At 41.2% G+C, this 18,638-nt stretch overlaps 3 protein-coding genes across 6 annotated transcripts; all 3 read right to left on the minus strand.

The window, feature by feature from the left end:
• Positions 1-9,749: 9,749 nt before the first annotated feature.
• On the minus strand, positions 9,750-10,846 carry LOC143362502 (uncharacterized). The gene has a single exon (XM_076802731.1). The coding sequence runs from the start codon at positions 10,253-10,255 to the stop codon at positions 9,905-9,907; it is 351 nt and encodes a 116-aa protein (XP_076658846.1). The 5' UTR covers positions 10,256-10,846; the 3' UTR covers positions 9,750-9,904.
• A 707-nt stretch (positions 10,847-11,553) lies between these two features.
• On the minus strand, positions 11,554-13,108 carry Rpl6 (ribosomal protein L6). 2 transcript variants are annotated; one of them, XM_076804665.1, is made up of 4 exons: positions 13,043-13,108; positions 12,374-12,574; positions 12,023-12,296; positions 11,554-11,942 (listed from the first exon to the last, which is right to left on the minus strand). In XM_076804665.1, exons 2-4 carry the CDS (start codon positions 12,572-12,574, stop codon positions 11,596-11,598), a joined length of 822 nt encoding a protein of 273 aa, XP_076660780.1. In that variant the 5' UTR covers positions 13,043-13,108; the 3' UTR covers positions 11,554-11,595. The 2 variants fall into 2 exon arrangements, with proteins under 2 accessions (XP_076660780.1, XP_076660779.1); XM_076804664.1 differs by having other exon boundaries at positions 13,004-13,108.
• A 214-nt stretch (positions 13,109-13,322) lies between these two features.
• Rb (adaptor related protein complex 3 subunit ruby) lies at positions 13,323-18,061 on the minus strand. Of its 3 annotated transcripts, none has more exons than XM_076804669.1 (11): positions 17,830-18,061; positions 17,548-17,727; positions 17,175-17,250; positions 16,516-17,097; positions 16,141-16,437; positions 15,777-16,044; positions 14,947-15,666; positions 14,575-14,871; positions 14,225-14,496; positions 13,797-14,161; positions 13,323-13,722 (listed from the first exon to the last, which is right to left on the minus strand). In XM_076804669.1, exons 2-11 carry the CDS (start codon positions 17,679-17,681, stop codon positions 13,575-13,577), a joined length of 3,159 nt encoding a protein of 1,052 aa, XP_076660784.1. In that variant the 5' UTR covers positions 17,682-17,727; positions 17,830-18,061; the 3' UTR covers positions 13,323-13,574. The 3 variants fall into 3 exon arrangements, with proteins under 3 accessions (XP_076660784.1, XP_076660792.1, XP_076660790.1); XM_076804677.1 differs by having other exon boundaries at positions 17,788-18,061; XM_076804675.1 differs by having other exon boundaries at positions 17,548-17,869; positions 17,941-18,037.
• Between the last annotated feature and the right edge of the window lie 577 nt (positions 18,062-18,638).

Here is an 18,638-nt window from a genome sequence, read left to right on the forward strand (position 1 = left end):
GACAAACGGCATACAATGTAAGCAGATCAAGAATCGCGCACGAATGAAAGTTTAAACTTTTAGATTTTTCAATATACCTTCATGAAATTGTGACGAGTGAATTGATGGGATTTTCCTGATGAAAATGAGTTCAAGTTCGAGTGTAATCGAACAATTTTCATTGATACGTAATGTTACGGTAAAAATTACAATCTCATTGAAGATAGTTCAAATGATGTGGTGTTTGGACTCATTTTCATCGGAATAAGCTCTTTTCTTTTCCGATAAAAATTACACCGAACATGATATAATTAGCATCACATTTAATTGACGATTACAAATTCTATCAAGTACAAGCTTGCTGCACACAAGTTCTCGTACAATCGACCGAAGCAAGGATGTTTTGTGTGAGTTCTGGGCCAAGGTCGAATATTTTCATTTTATTCATACGAAACTGATCCGATTTCCACATATAATATTTAAATGTTTAGTAATCTGTTCAATTCAAATTTTGTAATGTAACAAATACATTGTAATATTTGTTGTAATTTCTTTGAAATAATGCCACAACAATTTCTAGTGGTGGTTCAGAGTCACCACTCGAGTGCAAAGGGTTAACAATTTCGTTTTCTCTTTTGTATAATGTGGTACTGTATGTAAGCTCATCAGTATACAAATGTGATCGCAATTTCATATGATACATGAAGCTACAGCTACGACTATGCTATATGCGTATATGGACAACTGCACATTGCTTGCATGAGTCCGAAACATCAAACTAGCGGAGTATTTGCATGTATAGGAAAATTATATCCATATACACACATATACAGACGCACGTTGCCGATGAGCGAATAGGCGTCGAACATAACTACAATCTACGCTTGCAGTTTCCTCCAATCCCACTTCGACAGTCCTCCTACTTAGGCGCCACCTGATAAGCTCCAGCTCAACTAAATTTGTCACATTTTTTGCTCTATATTATCGATATCATGAATTCTGACGCTAGAAAGCCATGCCGAAACGGGAAACAAGTTTTCGCCTTTATTTCGCAACAGAATCAAGACAAATTATAGCTCAATTTGTAGCTGGAAATATTTTCTAATGCGGGCTGGTCTCTACATCATCCAGAAATCTCATCCAATGGCATAAAAATGCTTGAATTCCACGGCACGTGCATCGTCAATGTTTGACCCACTTCTAACGCTCATATTTCTAAATATCTTCATAATCTCGTCAGCTCATGACCAGCCCGCATTAGATTGAACCTTCCTCTTTCGAATGAGCCCTTTACCAGCGACAAAATATTCCTTTTTAAGGACGAAAACTTGATCCCCGTAAAACCATATTTTGTCGGTAACGTAGTCACTCTACTTTTGGCAGTCCGGGTCCATAAGGCTGGCAGTCTTTCTAAATATCTCGTCGGTGCCAGGGGTTTCGGCGTTCCCACTTTCGTGACATCGCCGTTTTTAGCATGGCACAGAACCGAGCAGCTTCTAGCAGGGAACAGAACCGAGCAACTTCAAGCAGGGAACAGAACCGAGCCGCTTTTAGCATAAAACCGAAGGCACATTATTTTTTTAACCAGGATTAGAACGTACAGCTTAATTGTTTTATATGAAATATGTAACTAACATGTAAATCTTGTGTACAAAATTTCTAATTAATATAAATTAAGAATAATATTAATTGTAATGATACGTATTTTATTTTTTTCCAATTTTGTAGTTGCAAATTCTAGTTGTAAAAAATGGAAAACCCGAAAAAATTCGAACAAATACAGATTTCATATCGAAATTTAAAAGCGACCATCTTGAACATTAATTTAATAATGAGCTATTGTCATCACCACTATCTCAAATTTTTTCGTATATTTAGCTACAGTTATTATTGATCAAAAAAAATTTTCTTTCATGAATAAATATTTTTTCCACCTCCGCACCATAGGATTTTTACTAGATGACTTTAAAAGCATATTAGAACTATTTTTAAATAATTTTACACGAAAACATTCTAGTTTACCCTTTATTTCACCGTTCTTCTAATTTTTATGGGCTGCATTGCAGCTCAGATATTTTAACAATGGAAAAACGTTACCAAGGAAAAGACTTATGTGCGATGCTTGCTGATTACTGTTGGACACTTATTATTGAAAATCGGGATACCAGAAACAAGCGTCAAGCAAGGCGGACACATTTTTAAATTTTTTGACACCAGAAATAAGTTATACGAAATAACTCGTATTTTTATAATTTTGTGTAATGATTGACACCCAAAAAGACAAAAAAAAATGTATGTAATTAAGCATAGTAAGCAAAGACATATTTGAGTGGTATCAACGTCGACCAACTACGCATAGCGACGGCCCTGGCGAGTCGAGAAAAGGCTGCAATGGCCGTCTGGCGCGAACGCGTCGCGCACAAGCTATCAATGAATATTTCCTTAACCTGCTCATATACTAAGGGAACCAAATACTTTTCGTGAATGGTTCCTTTACCAGAAATGTCTGTAGAATGCATTCCTGTATAGTAAATTCCTCCTAGGTAAAGGATTTTTCACATAAATACAAAAATAGAGCGTATAAAGTACCCGCGTCGGCTCTTTTTCAAACTTTAACAACCATTTACAACTATTAGGAAGTACATAAAAATATAATTGGCTATATGGATATGTAGGGGAGAGCCCCCTCTATCTTTTGACTCAAAGCTGAACTTTCTCGCATGTTTAGTGTTTGCGCACCACGTCATTTTTTATCAAAATCATGCATTTTTTACAAAAACCAATATTTTTCGAAAACGTTGCGTGATAGAGCAATTCTGCTTTCGGATTTGGTTTTAGAATGACAAGGTCTATAAGAATCACCCAATAGGTACTGCAAAACACGAAATAAATTTTATTTTGTTGGACAGTGTGATACATAATAATAACACTGTATAATAGTAAGAATAATATAGTACAGAATAATAATAATAATAATAATAATAATAATACATAATTATAATATAATAGTAATGTAATACATAATTATGATATAATAATAATACATAATAATAATAATAATATAGTAATACTTCGTCGATTCTTGGTCTTCTTGTCTTCTTCTTTGTCTTCATGTTTTAATAATGCATGCTGAAGTACTGCGTCTCGTCGTCTTCTAACGCCCTTCCCACATAGAATGTTATTGACCGTGGTGCACCACTTGCCAATAAAATATGAAATTTTCACAGTCAGTATAATTTTTCTTAACTGTTGTGTATGCTGCTTACATGTAATAAATGAAAAGTTTATTTCCTCATGCAACATTTTCTCCATGTATTCTTGGAGTTTACTTCTGAAATAAACATGATTTTGTGCAGTAAAATATCCATTTTTTCAATACATTTTGTGTTTATGCATCTTCCTTAAATGTGCAAAAAGATGTTTCGCACTTGACATTCTTTGTATGGACTAACACAAATTATCTTTTTCAGAATTGCATAGTTATTAATTTCCTCATATTCTTCCTGTGCTATATTTTCAGTATTTTTTCTTATTATATTTTTTCTTCTTCTTCTTCTGTTAAAAGCTTCTTCAATGTGTAACGGTTGCGTTTTCCTACGCAGGCGTTTAACCGCGAAAGGGAGGTTCGTTCTGTCCTCTCCTGGATTTGCTCAGCGGCCAGGGTCGGCGGAGAGGACAGCATGTGAAATAAACGGAGGCTGTTTTAAGTAAAGATACGTTTTATTGCCGGCGGCGGTTCGCCCCGGATTGAGACGACTGGCTGCAATCAGCGCGAGGAGGCGACACGTTATTATAATACTAGTTTACCTTAAATCTAATACACGCGGAAAGTAACGGCGGAACGCGGAGCGAGTAGGATTCGCTCTTACGACGGAAATACGGAGCGATCGGGACTCGCTATTTTACGGCGGAAACGCGGAGCGATCAGGATTCGCTGTTACGGCGGGAACGCGGAGCATTCGGGACTCGCTCTTACGACGGAAATACGGAGCGATCGGGACTCGCTATTTTACGGCGGAAACGCGGAGCGATCAGGATTCGCTCTTACGACGGGAATACGGAGCGGTATCGGAATACGGCGTTTCTCCGATTCGGTGGATTCCCGGGATTCCGGATCTACGGCTGGTCGGTGGGAACCACCGCGGCTCGGCGAGATAATAGTGAACTGGTGTTTCCTCGCTGATGGCCGAGCGCACGGTGGCCGCGAATCCACTCCGACTCCGGACCGACGGGACGCCCCACCCGTCGCCCCCAGTCAGATCGCGGTGGGGGTCGCTCGCACCCGGACGTTCCCAGAGAACGAGCTCCCGTCACCAGCGTCGTCACTCGTACAGGACGAGCTCCGAACGCGGCTGCGATCCGACGAGGACTGCCACGAATGTGACGCCACGCCTGGTCGCGGGCCGGTGAGCGAATTTCGCAGGATCGATGGAAAGGAATCGGGTAGAGGGAAGAGAGCCGGAGCGCGCGACGAGCAGTAGTGCCTAGAGACACTGCTCCCGTCCGACTGCCCGCTCGAGACTTCCTCGCGGTACTGGTTTCGCACGCACACGGAAGAAGCCGTAGTACGCGTTCCACCTGGCACCAGCGTGCTCGCACACACACACGGAAGAAGCCGTAGTATGCGTGTTCACACGCGGCTGCGAGTGGTCAGGAGCTTGGGATGATTTCCGGTGAGCAGCTCCCAGCCAACTCCGAGTTGGTCGCGGTTTGTCCCGCTATTTATAGGGAAGGCGCGGACTACGAAGAGCGCGCCGCCTCGCGAAATGTTCGCGAAGCGGCGGCGTGCTCTGATTGGTTCGCGCTCGGGACTGTTGCGGATTGGCTCGCACTTGGGTCATTTGTGCGAGCTCGCGACGGAACGCGAATTTCGCCGTTTCGTCGCATCCCCCCCCCCCCCTTTCTTCGGAGAGCGGAGCGGTACGGTTCGCGAAAAGTGGGCGCGTACATGGTACAAACGGAAAAATCAGCGACATTATTACAATAGGCCTTACATGTGGTCGCTGGGCTCCGACGTGCCGGATTTCTCTGGTTCGCTGGTCGAGCCGGAGGCTGCGGCGCCACCCGTCGTGTGTCACCCGGTACCTGGTGATCCCTACCGGGCACCACAGCGGAGTGCCGTCCGGGAGGTGATTCAGCCGGTGTGGCCGGCTGGCCATGCTGCTTTCCAGCGGTATGGGCTCCCGGTTTGCAGGGGGAGGCGGTGTCGTCGGTTGCGGTGCTGGCGGCGGTGCTGACGGTGACGGAGATGCTGGCGGCGGCGTAACTGGTGCTGGGCCCGGTACGGTAGGCGGCGGCACGGGTAACGGCGGTGGTTGTAACCTCCCGGCGAGGCGGCGGTGCTGGCCTCCCGGGTTGACCTGGTCGGTCGGTGTGAGGAGCGCGGGCCCTCGGAGGACCTTGCGGGCCGGCTTATGACAATACGGGGCTGGTGGACCACGATTTGAGGTGTCCTTGATCCCTGCGGGTGGTCCCAGCGTGGCGGTACGCACGGGGGTCGCCCCCTGGAGCAGCGATGGGGCGATGTTTCTCCCTCGTACTCTCCCGGTGGGTGGCTGGGGCCGCGGGCTCAGGGGGAGGGCCTGGCGACGGACGGGCGGCACCGGTGGAACGGCCTGGGGCCTGAACTAGTGGCGTGGCCTCGTCGGGTCCCCGGGGGTGAGACTCCACCGACGGACCGGTGTGTTTTCCTAGCAGCTCGGTGTCCCGTGTTGGCCGGGTTTCTTCTGGATGTACTCGGCGGCGTCCGAGGTGTAGCTGCAGCCGGGATTTCTTCAGGATATCCATACCCAGTAGTATTTCGTGGTCTAACCCGTCCAGGACGTAGTATCGGTGGGTCATAGGCCTGTCGCCGATGACTGCTGTCCCTTCCACGCTCCGGGTCAGACCGACCTCGGTTCCGTCGGCCATGGAGGCGGTAGTGTCTTCGCGCCAAGCCTGCCACCCTACGCGGAGGCATTTCCTGGCCATAGCCGTGTTGACGAACGAGCACGCCGAGCCTGTGTCGAGGAGGGCTCGAGCGTAGTGGTTCCCGACAGCGAGTATGGTGTAAATCCGGTTGTCGGGGGTCCGGCCCGCGGTTCGTCTCCTCGAACGGCTAGGCCCAGTGCGGCATGGACAGTCTCTGGTGAAGACGTTGTCCTGCTCGCAAAACGAGCAGAAACGTACGGCAGTGTTCGTGCAGTTGAAACGGCGGTGCCCTGGTTGCTTGCACCGCCAGCAGTGTGTTCGGCGGCGATATGGGCCGGCGACTGCAAAGGCGGTTCGTCGGGTTGGCTCACGCGGAGCAGGTGCGGTGCGGGGGTTATGTGAGGCGAGGCGGAGGTCTTCCTCGATCTCTTCGACCCGCTGTATCAAGTGCGCGGTGTCGGTAATTTCGCTGTGCCGAATGTGCAGTCGGAGCCCTGGGCGCATATTGAAATACAGGGCGTCGAGCTTACGCTCGCAGGTGTACCCTCCACGACGGCGGATGAGGGTCATCAAGGCCGTGACATAGCTCCGGATCGGCTCAGCAGCGTCCTGCTGTCTCTCGGCGATTTGCCGGTCCAGGTTGCGGAGCTCTCTCGGCGGTAGGAAATACCGCCGGAGCTGGTTCTCCAGTTCTTCCCATGTCGAGATCGTGGAGGCCAGGTCACGGTACCAAAGCTGCGCATCCCCTCGGAGGAGCTCGGGGAAGCCCTGCAGCAGCTGTTGGTCGGTAAGGCGGTACGTGCCTTGTAATTCTCGTACGCGTTCCAAAAATGCGTACGGGTCTCGCCCGTCGAAATGGCAATTCCACTTCCTCATGTGGTCGAGGACTTGCGTAATCGGCAAGGCCGATTCGTGGGCCGGCGGGATGACCGGACGAAGGGGAGTCGATGCGTTATCCCCATCGAGCCCGCTGACCAGATCGTTGTGGAACCCTTCCAGGTCTCGGGTCCGATCGACCTCTTCCTTATATCCGGGCTCGTCTTCGGGTTTGTCCGGATAGGCTTCGGGATTCCGGCGGACGTGTGCCACCAGTCTCTGCCTCAGCTGGACCACGGTGCCTCCGGTGCCGCTTCCAAGTTCGCGGAGCTCCTGCTTCAATTGCTCCTTGGTGAGCCGGTAGATCCACGAGACTCCCATGCCTCGGTCGTGGGTGTACTAATCTTCCGGACGGCGCGAGGCTTTCTCCTAAAAATGATAAGGGATCGCGGCGCGGCGGTTACTGCCGGACCAGGCGAGCAGCGTAGTTTGATTCGGCCGGAGAGAAGGAAATACGGAAACGCGAAGTACTAACTTTACGTCGAACGGGAACGCGCAGTTTAAGTGTCGCTTCCTAATGCAAAAATACAGCCAGTCCCTGTTCGGGCGCCATGTAACGGTTGCGTTTTCCTACGCGAGCGTTTAACCGCGAAAGGAAGGTTCGTTCCGTCAACTCCTGGATTTGCTCAGCGGCCAGGGTCGGCGGAGAGGACAGCAGGTGAAATAAACGGAGGCTGTTTTAAGTACAGATACGTTCTATTGCCGGCGGCGGTTCGCCCCGGATTGAGACGACTGGCTGCAATCAGCGCGAGGAGGCGACACGTTATTATAATACTAGTTTACCTTAAATCTAATACACGCGGAAAGTAACGGCGGAACGCGGAGCGAGTAGGATTCGCTCTTACGACGGAAATACGGAGCGATCGGGACTCGCTATTTTACGGCGGAAACGCGGAGCGATCAGGATTCGCTGTTACGGCGGGAACGCGGAGCATTCGGGACTCGCTCTTACGACGGAAATACGGAGCGATCGGGACTCGCTATTTTACGGCGGAAACGCGGAGCGATCAGGATTCGCTCTTACGACGGGAATACGGAGCGGTATCGGAATACGGCGTTTCTCCGATTCGGTGGATTCCCGGGATTCCGGATCTACGGCTGGTCGGTGGGAACCACCGCGGCTCGGCGAGATAATAGTGAACTGGTGTTTCCTCGCTGATGGCCGAGCGCACGGTGGCCGCGAATCCACTCCGACTCCGGACCGACGGGACGCCCCACCCGTCGCCCCCAGTCAGATCGCGGTGGGGGTCGCTCGCACCCGGACGTTCCCAGAGAACGAGCTCCCGTCACCAGCGTCGTCACTCGTACAGGACGAGCTCCGAACGCGGCTGCGATCCGACGAGGACTGCCACGAATGTGACGCCACGCCTGGTCGCGGGCCGGTGAGCGAATTTCGCAGGATCGATGGAAAGGAATCGGGTAGAGGGAAGAGAGCCGGAGCGCGCGACGAGCAGTAGTGCCTAGAGACACTGCTCCCGTCCGACTGCTCGCTCGAGACTTCCTCGCGGTACTGGTTTCGCACGCACACGGAAGAAGCCGTAGTACGCGTTCCACCTGGCACCAGCGTGCTCGCACACACACACGGAAGAAGCCGTAGTATGCGTGTTCACACGCGGCTGCGAGTGGTCAGGAGCTTGGGATGATTCCCGGTGAGCAGCTCCCAGCCAACTCCGAGCTGGTCGCGGTTTGTCCCGATATTTATAGGGAAGGCGCGGACTGTAGGGATATTGGCGCTGCCGCGCCATTCCCCTAGGCACGCGCCTAGAGAATATGCTCCGACGAGGTTGGCACTCTCAACCTCGGGCAATGCAGGCGAGAGAACCGCCTAATGTACTCTCTCGCCGCCGGACTCTCGATCGAGACAGACGTCTCGATCCTACGCTCTCGAAGTGAAGTCGAATAAAGTTGTTCTGTTACATACGCGAGTTTATCACTATCGATAAAAGGTCTCCCAGCGGTTCTGTGCAGAGTAGGCTGCATCTTGGTTCCGCATTTATCTGCGGGACCCTTAAACCTACAGGACTACGAAGAGCGCGCCGCCTCGCGAAATGTTCGCGAAGCGGCGGCGTGCTCTGATTGGTTCGCGCTCGGGACTGTTGCGGATTGGCTCGTACTTGGGTCATTTGTGCGAGCTCGCGACGGAACGCGAATTTCGCCGTTTCGTCGCAAATGTAAACAGAAAGTGTCCACTGCAGACATCTTCTCAATTGGAGCCAACACTTTGGCTGGTGATAATATTATTGATGAGCATGATTTTATATGCCATCTGGAAGCCATACGGAATGGGATGTACGTTCTGATGCCCCACAGATCGTATGCATCCAAAAAAATTTTCCAAGGAATCTTGGTGAATCAATCTTGTCTTGAAATTTTCAAATCCCTGTGTTTTCAAAAATTTCCATAGAATTTGAAATGCGTAGATAGTCTTCATCCAATTCTTCAGGCATAGTGTTCCAGACACTGGCATTTTTGAGACTTGATGGACTACTTTGTTGAAAAAGATAAGGACTTCCGCTGTCGTGAGGCCTTTTTCGTTCGATATTTTTAATAGGCCATAGTCTGTTTCTACAACGTGTATAGTAAGGAATATTTTATCAGTTATGCAAGCATAACAGAACGTCCTTACTATTCTTATAGTGAAATATAACTTTTACTTACATTGGTGGCTGCTAAGGAATCCTATATGTGATGCCACTATTTTGCTGAAGTCTTGTGATGAATACTTCATTTTCACTTTTTTAATTCTTTGAAGTACCACATGATCATTTGTGAGTTTCTTCATCATAGTGCGTACCACGTAGCCAGAGATGTCCATGTTATACAACTGTTCGATTGGTTTCCATGATGCAAATTGCCTTTCACATTCTTTTCTTCCTAGTGTCACATTTATTTCCAGATCCTTATTTAATAAGTTGTTCCTTATTCCTTTAATTAAATACGGCAGGTCATAAAATGTACAAGTACAAAATGATTGCATTGATTCACAATATTATATTTTTTAAATTATACGAAAAACTTAATAATGTGTACATACAGTGCTATTCTGTGGAGTTGAACACTGTTCTAACTGTACTGATATTAATGAACTACTTGGACCAGCTTCATTGTGTTCATTCATTGTGTTTAAGTTATTTCTTCATTAGAAATCATTACTTTCTTGACTTTCCAGTGGTGTAGCAGAGGCTGGATATTCTTCTGCTTCTATATTTCCAGATGCATATTCTTTCTTCTCACTTAGCACTGGCAAATGCAAAGTTTGAATAGCATCATGTGTCAATCTCCTTCGTTGAGTAGAATGCAGAAATGAATCTTCTCCAAAATGTTTGTAACATACCCTGTACTTGCGCCTTTCAGTGCTTGTCAGTTTAAGTACTACAGAACACTGAATTTCATTAGCCCAAGATTCCGATCGTTTGACATCTTTGGGAAAGTGGTATGCCGGGATAATCACACCCGATGAACACTGTGGCACTGCACAAGCTCTCACCATTTTGTACTAATGTCCAAATGTTCGCAACAATTGTTTGTATCTTATAAGGTCTATATAAACTGTCTGCACTTATGTGTCTTATGCACTTATATGTCTTTATCCACTTATTTTGTACACTTTTTATACTTGCTGCTGCACTTCTCTGTACCTCACTATCCTACTATCCTAAAAACAAACTTAAACAAATTTTATAATTTATGCACAAAGTCGAATTCCAAAAATAAGCTCAAAGATAAGTTCACCGAGTGTCGCTTAATTTCGAAAAATTATTTCTAAAATGAATTTGACACTGAGCAAACTTCTTTTTTTTAATATTTCGTGGGCTTATTAATCAAATTTTCAACGCAATTAAATTTTTTTATTATTAAAACAATATGAAGAAGATCTTGGATGAGTTGAAGTCCGTTGAAGTATCCAAAAGTATTGCAGTCTGCAAAAATGGTCAAGGCACACGATTATTCATGCAGCAGTGATTTTGGCGGTAATAGTAGCGTCCAATAGTACCAAAGATTAGAACATCAGTCACGTCCAATCACGTTTAATTACGTGATGTGCTGTGATCGTGGTGCAATCTGAGATAACTCCTTAGAAAGTCTAACCGGTCCAAGGTGATAGCAGAGAGGTATCCTCTCTGGTGATACATAAGAGCAGAGAGAATATGAGTTTACTGGAGTTTACTCCGCCTGATCACGATGCGAGCTACTCGCACCGAAGCGAGCGGCTCGCATGAAGGGATTGACTCGAAATAAATTCAGGCGTAAAATGACATGATGTGAGTTACAGCGGGAAGAGGGGCACATCGATATTATCAAGTATTTTAGTATATTGAGAATGCTAAATGTTTGGGATGTTTTATTATATATTTTGATAGTGAAATGGATATAATGTTGAGTAATGAAGATTCAGAATTTGTATAACCCTTATTGAAAATAACAATATATACTATTTCCTAGATTTATGTAAACAACTAGATATGATCTGCAAAGAACATTACTTTATACATTCTTTTATACTACACTCCGGTTTAGTATACAGTCGTAAAAAGGTGTTGTCGAAAAATTGTTTATAATGTTGAAATATATATGTATAATGAAATAATAAATAATATAGTATATATAATCAATGTTTAAATTTTCCTTATTTTCAAAGTCATTAGCTACCGAATTAAATTTTTTTTTAACTTAGTAGTTTCGCAGTATGTGGTTTATATCGTCTCAAGATAATCAGAAAATAAGTGGTAATTTATAAGTACATATACTACAGTAAGATAAGGTAATAAGTAAGAAGTATACTCAATAATTTCAATAGTTATTGTGTATTTGTATTCAAATCATAAAAGATTAGAACTTTAGCCTGTGTGGGTATTGGCTGCTTCTCAAGCCAAACATAGCAGACAAATAAGTAAACAACAATTTCTTTTCTTTGTTTCTCTTGATGGCAGAAATAATAAATTTATCGACTGCTTTCTGGTCAGTTCTCCTCTGTTCACTTGCTTTATATTTATCCTTTTTCTTGGTGAAAATATCACCTTCTTCCTTCTTTGCTCGTTTCTCGCGTTTCCTCTTGAAGTAATCATCATTAACATGGTCTGGGACCTTCAAACCCGAAATGTTAACACAAGTAGATGTGGCAATCACGTAGTTCTGACTAACTCTTCTAAGTGGGCAACCGTTAATCAGGAATGGGCCTGTTTCACAAAACATACAATTTAATATTATAGAACAGTTTCTATTTAAATTTAAATATAATATTATATATTAGACCTACCAGTAACAAGGAGTAAGCCACTCTTGAGTTGTTTCAAGAAAATAACTCGTTTTCCTTTATGAGCACCGGCAAGCAAGATGCAAATTGTTCCTGGTTTCAAAGTTGGCCTCAGATAACGTTGATGATCACGGAAACATTTTTTAGAATGGTGTACAGTCACTGGATCTGCAGTTGGGTAGTTTGCACGTCTTTTCTTCAATAATACGATACGTTTTTCTCCATTCTTGTCACCACTAATTTTCTTCTCAATAGTTACTGGCTTTTTGGGTTTGACCTATTATTAAACATTTGTATGAGTACATGTTTATGAATGAAAACAGCAAATGAATGATTTATTGTTACAAAACATACAGTTTTTGGAGTCTTTTTATCCATGAACTTGTAGATGGCTTTCTTATGGAACATGCGAGTACGGCTGAATCTATAAACACCATTTCCTAAATCATAATTCCTTGGCTTGATGCGACCCTTCTTTCCACTTTTTTGGTCCGAAGGAGATTTCTTCTCCTGGGACGTTACTTTTGTATCCTTATCTTCCTTAACCTTTGTCATCTATGAAATTAATATTAGCTATTAATTATGAGAATCACGATCATATATTCTTCTTAAATTAAGTGGAAATATACAGATGTGTATACGGCTTCCATTACTATAATTTCTTATTGAGCATGTTTACCATGTTTCATACAGGTTATGTCACGTTTTCACAAAATAAGAAACACAATTTGAATGAAGAAACTTCTAAAAAATTTAAATAAAATGAAACAAAATACCGTGAGAATTTAGAATTATAAGAAAAGATCGACAATTCATTAACGGGAATACTGAAATGTCAAACTATAACCTCCTACAATAAGTTTTTAAACTTAATGTAATTGTAACATTAGGAAAAAAATATAATATTCTTCTTAAAGAATGTTCACGAAATATGCAATATTTATGAAAATATATGGTTTTCCTTCTAGTGAAATAAGAGATTACTTCGATATTAGTAGGCCTGTTGATATCATTCCTCCTTACCGTAAACCGTGCTGCTAAAAGGAGTGTTTACAGCGTTTCCACCTAGAGGGTATACTCTGTAGCTAAAATTCTAAATCGATATACGTTTCGACTATTTTCGATAATTCTCGATAATTCAACATATTCAACGTATTTTGTCATATTTTTGTAAATAAATAGAGACTACTTAGTATTAAATACACAAAATAGTATATTTAAGACCATTTAGCATTGAGCGTACAAAATAGCATACTTATGCAAAGTTTTTTATATAAGTTTAAAAGGCTGGCGTCTTTCCTTTATTAAATAGTAACTTCAATTTATTATAAAAACTTTAATAACATTATAACAAACATATTATAGTTGATTTTTTTATATTTAATAGTAAACATACATTTCTGAGACTGAAAGTATATGTAAATATATATGACTTAACATACAAGTTCTGTATTCGTTTTATACAAGTGTAAATATATTTTATATATATATATATATATTTATTTATTTATGTATTTATTTACTTATTTATGATCGTAAGTATAAAATATCTCATTTATTTTAAATTGCTTTTTAATTCATTCAACAAGATAGAACCTATTATTAGTTTCTCACAATTTACACATATTTCCAAAGACTCGCTTCCAAGAATTTTTATTGTCACTAATACCAATGATTTCGAGGCTACAGTGTGAGCGGTAAATCTATAAACGAAATTAAGTATTATTGATCATATAGATAATCATATTTCTCATATGAATAGTAAACCTGCACCAACCTCATTTCTTCGTCAGTACTGGATATCATTGCAACATTTGCAATTTCATAAATCATTTGAGGAATATTCTTTTTATTTCCTGTATATTGCACTTTTGCTGTATGTTCATTCATACCTTTTAATTTCGCTTTTTCAGTAACGAACATATCATCTGGCAGAAGTACTGCTCTTATTATTTCTCCAATTGGTGCTTTAATAATTACTGGCCACGAATATGTTTCTTCGTTAATTGTATAGTCAATATTAAAGTTTGCAGGTTGAGTAGAGTCATTAAAATTGATGCCCAACGTAGCGGATAAATTCGAATTGGTTTCCAACAGTGGTATTCGTGTAAAGTCATGTAAAAGCATGCCTTTTGGTACATTCTAAAAATTAATACAACTTGTCAGAAATAAATGAATTAAATTTTTAATATGGCAAACATTTACCTTTGTTCCCATATGAATCTCTTTGATAGGACTGCCACCTTCGTTAGAAAATATTAATTCAATACTAACTAAATGAGCGCTTACTAAATGCTGTGATCTTGTAAACCTATACTCAATTTTTAAACCATGACCTGTAATACTATTTAACAGTTCAGACTTTTTTGTTGGAATAAATGATAACGACACTTCTCTCACATCGTTTGAAATGTTTGAGTTCATTGGAGTAAGAAGACTGCCGGTACTCAATGGCATCACAGGTGTCATGGGAATAACTACAATCAATATATTATATAAATTCACATATTATGATCTAGATTTTTGTTTCCATTAATTTTAATATTATATCGTACCATCGTCTAAATCGAGAAGGAGATCAATGTTACTTTTCGGTTTTTCTTTTGTATCTTGTTTGAAAGCTTTATGTTTCTCTTCTTCGCTCTCTTCTTCAGACTCTTCAGAAGATTCTTCTGAATTTGATTCTTCACTTTCAGACTCGCTATTTGACTCATCGGATCCTTTAGCAGATTTCTTTTTCTCGTCATCATTTCCTGATTTATTCGAGCTGGACGTATATTCAGATGATTCACTATCATCTGAAGAAGAATCACTTGACGAGGTGTCCGAAGATTCATTTTCGTTGGCCAAAGCTAAAAATATATATACACAATATTTTGATGAAAAACTCTCACAATGCATACAACATTAATACTTCTAGAATTTACCATCTCCTGTAATGCTTTCTTCATCACTATAAAAGGGCTTCTCTTTTTCTTTTCCCTTCTTATCTTTCTTATCTTTTCTGTAGTATTCTTCCATTACATCTCTCATATCGCTGCCAAGTATATGACCAAGAACATCTCTAACAGACGGTTCTGGAGCTACATCGGGGAAAGGTGGTAATGGACGGTAACCAGCACATGGCATATCCAAATAATGTGACAATGTACCCAATTGAAATTCGGAGTTTTTAAACCTGGATGTCAGAGTTGGTGCAGGTTTTGGAGCTAAAAATATTCTTTTCGCAAGTTGAGGAAGTTTCTTTTCTGGATTATCTTCGTCGAGAATAAAACGTTTTAAAAAACGAGCTCTATCTCTGATGTCGTAATTCTGATCATACTTCGCAAGCTGGAAAACATACTGACAAAATGGTTTCGTCTGTACAGGATTATTCAGACATAATTTCACTGCTAAGTTTAATATTTGTAATTTCACTATGTCTTGCTCATTCACGAAACTCTTAGCCATTTTTCGAAGAACATCAGGCGCTATTTTGGGTACCCTGTCCGAATATTCTCCCAAAAGCCACAATATTGATGCCCTGGCTTGTGGTATAGTAATGAAATCCATTAACTTGGCCATATGAGCTATGATATTCTTATGTTCATTTGGTTGAGTTTGTAAGAGCTTTTTTATAACAACAACGCTTTCTGCTACGATAGCCTCTAAATAAAGAAAAAGAAAATGGTATGAAAAACACAAAATAATGAAAAATACTGTAAAACAATTATCAAAGTGAATGATCATAAATAGTAGATATTATATTTCTATTTACCATCCCTGTTACTCAATAGTGAAACTAGTCCGTTTAAGCAAGTGTCGGTTACTTCTTTTATGTTACTTGCACATCTACCAATTGCCTGTATACTAGCTCCTACAAATTCTTTATCGCTGCTAGAGATGTACGTTTGAAATTCTCTCAGTATAACTCCAATACTAGTCTCAGTTGTTAAGTTGGTCAGGATATCCAACTTCAAAAGCTTTATATGTGTAGGATCTGAAGTTCTTACAAAGAATGACTTAAGAAAAGGTTCGAACATTCCCTATACAAAAATATTAAATATTACGCTCTATACGAATTTTATGGATCAGAAAATAATTGATTTTTCTTTAGTACATTATATTAGTACTTACATTACCTTTCTGGTAATTGATATGCTAGCTATACAGTGAAGGACTACACTCTGAACTTCTCTATGCCCTCTTAATAACCGTATCAGTGCTTTAGCTGCAGTAATTACTTCGCTTCGTGGTGCTGTATGATGGTACAATTGAGATACTGCCATTACCACAGAAGCATTTCTACTTTGTAAAAGTGGTTTTGTGTTTCTTAATAATAACCGATGATCAGAGTCTAACGAAATTTTCGGTTTTTTAGTATTAGATGAATCAGAATCGGAATCATAAAACGGGCGGTTTTCATCTTCTTCTATGCTCTATAAAAATCATTGTCAAAAATATAAATAAATCATGTATATACTTCAGTTCCTGTAACTACAAAGAATTATACACACATCTATGTTTGGATCAATAAACTGTGTTCTCGCATATCTTGTGAGCATATTGACTATAATGACTTGGCCCCACTCATCGACATCAACTAATAAATTACAAAGCTTTCTGTAATTCTTATGTATCAAATCAATCCTCTCCGGACAAACCTCTTCAAATGCCATCACTGCTGAACCCACAACTAGAGTAGTTTTATCAGAAAGCAACTTCTCTAAAACACTTATTAACTCTTCTTTCTGCTCAGAGTCCAGCGAATAAAGTTTAGGAATAGCATGTGCTGCAGTTTTACGAACGTACGGCGACATATCGCTAGCTGAATCTTTAATAGCAAGCATTACAATAGGAACAATCATAGATACACGTATGCTTGAAAGTACCCTTAATGCACTGGCTCTTATTAATTGATTAGGATCTTTCAAAGCTCGTTGGAATGTAGATATAGATAACAATGCAAGATCTTGCTGATCTTCTGCATAACGGACTAAGTAAACATAAACTAATTTCTTGACTTCGATGTTCTTTGATACAACATTTTTTACTACAGCAGGAAATAACTCTGACGCATCTCTTCCTTTTGCTATCATCTGTAAGAAACATTTTATTTTATTTGTTGTTCTCGAATGAAATCAATGTAATAGAAAATATTATACGTTATTATTACCCCGATTATACGTTTCATGGCTTCCAACTTAAGTCCATCTTTACTACTATCCAACATTTGTTTCAAATCATCGTGCCTAATGTAAAAAACAATAGTTTAGAAGTGTATGGGTACATACAAGACGTTAACATATCTTATTATAGTACACATTCATTTTACTAAATAAAACTGGATTACAGTAAATATAAGGAATTCAATAACAATGAAATAAAGACAGGAAAATATAAGCATTTTATTTAGAACATTTGTACTTATTTCAAAATATGTAAATACTATGTCATGCTCGAAAGAAGCATTGGATCTATGTAAAAGTACCATTTAAAAACAAAATATTGATGGTTAGAACAATACAAATGTTGAATTGTATATTTACTTTTTATAATCAGAATGAAAAAAACCTCCAGAAGCAGGATCCGTTGCGAGTTCTGGATCCGCAGTACTTGACGATCTGTCATTGCCGTAAGATCCTCCGTTATTTGATATTGAATTTGCAGCAGCGGTCAACATTTTCTTAATTTTTACTTAACACCAATGAATTTTGATACGAATTCGGCTGTAATTCACAAAATTCTTTAAAAATTGACAGTAGGATGCATTTACCGAAGATTAGCACCTATCCATCTTGCTTAGATATGTTTAGATCCAATCCACTCACGCAGTAATGCTCTCGTTCCAAATATCGAAATGTATCGAACCTGAATTGAAACGAACACTATTCGATATGTAATTTTTCCATTATTAACTGCTTATAATATTCACTTTTTACCTATTACTTGCAAATAAAATAAAAGTAATACCTAATGAGCTCAATATATCTCAAGATAGGAATTAAAATATTAAAACTTTCACGAAGCACGGAGCAACGAGCAGTGCCAACAATAAGTTACTAGAAATAGTGACTTTTTTGTACCTACAGCAGATCTGCACACCAACGTTATTGCATAGACGGGGTGTATAACAGTATTCCCCTCGAAATGCTTCCCCCTCTACCGTTGAATATGGCTCGATTCTCTTCGTAGTGGAAATAATATGACGTCATATATCATCCCCTCATGCCGCTGATATCGCGAAAGGGGAATCTGATGGTGCAAAGGGAAGTGTACAGACTGTAAGCTCTGCTGTAACTTACACTTACAGCAACTTACAGCCTGTAAGTAAGTACAGTGAACCCGCGTTTTTTGTCAGCAGTACGGGTCTTGTCGTCCGTCCATTAGAAAGCCACTATTCTTTGATGCAGTGTCGAACGTAGAAAAGGACAGCGAAGCTCGAAAACTTCTTTATTTTTCCTTATTTTTTTGTGGGACTTTCATCAACATATTCGTGACATTTTTCGAATGGAAATGATACCAAATATGATATAATTCTGATGATATTTGCTTGTGTAACAGACGATGAAAATTAGTTTCCATTACAATTATATTAACGGAAAATTAGTGTAAATATGATCCCAATTGTATTGTGTTT

This window comes from Halictus rubicundus, chromosome 2 (genome assembly GCF_050948215.1).
Source record: "Halictus rubicundus isolate RS-2024b chromosome 2, iyHalRubi1_principal, whole genome shotgun sequence".
In the NCBI taxonomy this organism is placed as follows: domain Eukaryota; kingdom Metazoa; phylum Arthropoda; class Insecta; order Hymenoptera; family Halictidae; genus Halictus; species Halictus rubicundus.

What these genes read in the sequence shown, in the direction of transcription:
- LOC143362502 (XM_076802731.1), bottom strand. Translation starts at nt 10,255, where the DNA reads ATGGTGAGAGCTTGTGCAGTGCCACAGTGTTCATCGGGTGTGATTATC.
- Rpl6 (XM_076804665.1), bottom strand. Translation starts at nt 12,574, where the DNA reads ATGACAAAGGTTAAGGAAGATAAGGATACAAAAGTAACGTCCCAGGAG. An exon ending in ATAAAAAGACTCCAAAAACT is followed by an intron (nt 12,297 to 12,373) that starts GTATGTTTTGTA and finishes GTTTAATAATAG; the next exon opens with GTCAAACCCAAAAAGCCAGT. An exon ending in TGGCTTACTCCTTGTTACTG is followed by an intron (nt 11,943 to 12,022) that starts GTAGGTCTAATA and finishes TTTGTGAAACAG; the next exon opens with GCCCATTCCTGATTAACGGT.
- Rb (XM_076804669.1), bottom strand. Translation starts at nt 17,681, where the DNA reads ATGTTGACCGCTGCTGCAAATTCAATATCAAATAACGGAGGATCTTAC. An exon ending in CCATGAAACGTATAATCGGG is followed by an intron (nt 17,098 to 17,174) that starts GTAATAATAACG and finishes TGTTTCTTACAG; the next exon opens with ATGATAGCAAAAGGAAGAGA. An exon ending in AGAAAGCATTACAGGAGATG is followed by an intron (nt 14,872 to 14,946) that starts GTAAATTCTAGA and finishes ATATATTTTTAG; the next exon opens with CTTTGGCCAACGAAAATGAA.